The sequence below is a fragment of the Microtus ochrogaster genome, chromosome 5 (genome assembly GCF_000317375.1).
Source record: "Microtus ochrogaster isolate Prairie Vole_2 chromosome 5, MicOch1.0, whole genome shotgun sequence".
Lineage (NCBI taxonomy): Eukaryota > Metazoa > Chordata > Mammalia > Rodentia > Cricetidae > Microtus > Microtus ochrogaster.
The window spans coordinates 47,447,967-47,451,825 of NC_022012.1; the positions used below are offsets into that span (position 1 = coordinate 47,447,967).

Genomic DNA, 3,859 nt, shown 5'->3' on the forward strand with positions numbered 1-3,859 from the left:
AAAAAAAAAAAAACCACAGGAAAAACATAAAAAGGAAGAAAGGCGGATTATCACCAGAAAGTTCACATTTGAGATCAGCTTTAAAAGAAAATCTTAACAGCAGGCTATAAGTCGACTTCCACAACAGAAATAGGATCAAAACAAAACACAGACAACATCTATAGAGGGATTAAAGAAAAGGAATCCAGAAGCAGGCTAATAAATGAAAATAATTCCTTAAAATTCAGTCGATTATGAAACTCCAAGCACACGGCATCAATAAATATAAAATAAACCATACTAAGTAGTCTTCTCTCAAGACTCAAGGGAAATTATTTCCAAGACAAGAACCTTATCTACCCTCAATACCCAAACCTGAAATGTCCAAGTTCCTATACTTTAAATCATGCCAGAGTTATAATGCCCAATACTACGTAAGCTGTATGTAATTTTGAAATTCTTTTTTGTAAAAACAATGACAAAGGCTGAAGAGATGGCTCAGTGGTTATAAGACTTTACTCTGCCATGGAACCCGATTCAGTTCTCAGCACCCACATCAGGTGGCTCCAACTCCAGGAGACCTGACCTCCACAGACACCTGCATGCAAGTGTACATCCCTCCACACCACCACAAACAAGTACACATCAACAAAAATAAAATCTTTAAAACACTAATGAAAAAAATCTGTCCATGTTCATTACAGATGCAGGGTTAACCACACTTCTGGTCTACTTAGAGTTAGAAAACTCTAAGATAGGGAGCCCACAAATACAAAGATGGGCTCTACATACAAATGTAAAAACAAAGGAAGAAACATGACTTTCTTTCCTATGTGGAAATGAGGCTTCTTCGTAAAACAAAATGGGTTTATTTTAACACTGAACATGAAATACACATAATGCCAACTGTTTTCATGAAGGGTAAGATTTTCTTTTTTTACTTGTATTTATCCAGTACAGTTCCAATGATCCAGTTTCCAGGCCATGACACTTTAACCTTGCATGATAAACATATGCAGAAGCCTGAATAGTCAGGCTGCACATTCTAGAGCTTTCATTTCAGACACGTTTGCAGAGAATGCTCTTTAATAGTGAACCAATGCAGTCTTTTCCTCTTTCACTATAGTGTAGCTGCTTCCCACTTCAAAACTACAACTAGAGTGATCATCTAAGTGTTATGGCCAGTATGGGAGGGGGCGGGACAAAGAACGTTATGTTATGGGTATACTCAAGAGAATCAGATCTTTGCTAACTGCCAAGAAAAAAAATCATGGCTAGTCAGACAAAGCACATACAGCAAGAGAAACAGCATTCAGTATTTGGCCCTGGGTCTAGGAAATCATTTCTACTAAATGTCCTCAGAAGGCAGGAGCTGAAACTGCCTCAGTGTTAAGCATGCCATATTAAAGAACATAGCTGTATATGGACGGCGCTTATAACTTTACATACATATTCCAGGGAAACTATACACTAAAGCCTATAGAATGTTTCATCTAGATTTTCAAAGGTGAAGTGAAGCAACCAATGTTCTCACAGTAATCTATTATCCAATTATCTAACTGAGCACAAATGAGCTATATTTTTTTAGTCTAAAAATAACAGGTATGCTAATCCTGCCAGAGTTGGCCCTCAAAGTCAATTGTCTTCTGTATTTAATAGAAAAGGTGGTCAGGAGTCAAGCAATCCAGATTGCAAACTAGCATTTTTAATATTTTATAAAGAAAAATAAATAAATGAGAAAGTAAACAATAGGCCACAAGGGCTCAAACCCAACTAGATCTGAATACCCTGATATAAAAACAAACATAAAAATAAATGGAAATGGAAAGTAAGGATTTAAATTAATTTCAATATTACAAAAGATTGCAAGTTCTCTTTGTCAAATACCTTAGCTGACGTATTTTTTGAAAAACAAAAACAAAATTAAGATATGAAGATCCTAACTGAAACACACACACACACACACAACACACCTCCTTACCTTTGTTTGTCTTTTGTTGGCTTCTCTTCTGGCTTCTCTTTCTTTCAGCCGTCTTTCCTACAGGAAGAGAAAGTAAATTAGAGGCATGACTCCTAGATATTAAGTGTTAAGCAGCACACACGGTCTTCAATTTTACTTTGTAAAGCAAACTGAGGGCAATACTTCACATTTCTTTTTCAACAAATATTTACAGAATACCTACAATGGAACTGGCATAACAATTCTTAATTAGTAAATAGGAATCATTCATCAGGAATCATGCATCAATTCCATCATTACACACAACATAATTTTTAGTTACTTACAATTTTATGCTCAGAGTAAAAGGAAAAAATTTGAAGCATGTATTGAATAATATACATTATACTATAATAATGTATAATAATATACATTGGATAATATAATTACATACAGGTTGTAAGTACAATGTCTAATATATGACTGATGTACAACTAATGCCACCTACTAGAACAAAAGGAAAGAAAAATACACTCATGATTGATTGCTTCCCTATCAGGGATATAGTCTGATAATGGATAATGGAATTCCATATATATATCTTGACAAGGCTTATAGAATTCTTTATAATAAAGGGTTGGGGAAGGCAATGTTCTAAATGGATAATAAGTACTAATTAATACCAAAAGGTAGTAATGGAGCTTTTAGATGCAGTTTAAATAGTTTCTAATTGTACAACAGATGAAATCTATAGAAAACAAAAACTGAGGAAACTAGCTTCTAAGGGAAACTAAAAAGCCTCAGAATCACACGGCTACTAGGCATGTGTCAGATGGCTCATGCCGATCACTGTGTCACCGTTCCTGTGATTAATTAATTAATTGCTCCTTTGCTTCTCTGACCTACACACATAACTATACTAGCAAGATAACTACAATTATAAAAGAATATTCTAGATTATTTGGAAGCTCTAGAAATCAAAGTCAAAGGAACAAAGCGGTGAGATGAAGAAATAAAAACTCAGAAAGATTGATTTGCATATTATTACAAGTTCACAGTTATAAACAGACTAATCTCAGCAATGGTTTCTGTGTGCCAAGTCTATAGAGCTTTCCCACATGTGCTAGTAAAAAGAAAAAGAAAAATATTTAAAGAATTTAAAAATATGATTTTAGAAGTTTAGAAGAAAACACAATTTTTGAGGGCACCCAACCGAAGCACTAGTTCATATCAAATTCTACCCTTGAACAGCATACGGTGACTCGTGTCTGTGAGCTCAGCTGGAAGTCTAGGCCAGCCATCCTATACATGGCCATCTCAGACAAGCAACCCAGCCCCCCCCCCCAAGCACACAGCTGTCACTGACCTGCTTCCTAGTGGGAATAAAAGGAGTAATAAGGTTTCTAGCGGTTTGCAGAGGGAGAAAAGGGAAACAGATTACAGTTTCTTTTTTGGGGGGGTTTTTCGAGACAGGGTTTCTCTGTGGCTTTGGAGCCTGTCCTGGAACTAGCTCTGTAGACCAGGCTGGTCTCCCCCCCGCAAAGAGGGAATCAGATGAAAAACAGGATTGCCGCCAAGGGACACTTTGGGCAGGCCCCATGTCCTCAGGCCTCTTTGGCACCTATATGGTGAAACCACCAAATGCCCTGTGTACAAGTCACCTGGCTAAACAGCTTGGAGCATTAGAAGAAAACCTGGTGTTTTTGCCCCACCTACCCTTGGCAGAAGATGCACTGCAGGGTGGCTCCCGGCATGAGTTTTAGAGTCAGATTTGGGATGGAAATTTGGCTTTGCTACATATAAGCTATGAAATCATAGGTAAATTGCTTAACCTCTTTGGACCTGGACTTCCTATTCTTCCAGTTTTGAGACATATCATATAGGGTAGGTATTAGTATCAAATAGAGTATTATATTTAAACCACACCAAAAACAATTACCT

The 3,859-nt window shown here is 36.8% G+C and overlaps 1 protein-coding gene across 2 annotated transcripts in view; it reads right to left on the minus strand.

The window, feature by feature from the left end:
• Ddx10 (DEAD-box helicase 10) overlaps window positions 1-3,859 on the minus strand; it is a 156,599-nt gene that overhangs the window by 58,185 nt on the left and 94,555 nt on the right. For both annotated transcript variants that reach the window (XM_005347348.3, XM_013346110.2), the window contains exon 16: window positions 1,961-2,017. In XM_005347348.3, the coding sequence (XP_005347405.1) occupies window positions 1,961-2,017 (57 nt within the window). The remainder of the gene's footprint in view (window positions 1-1,960; window positions 2,018-3,859) is intronic.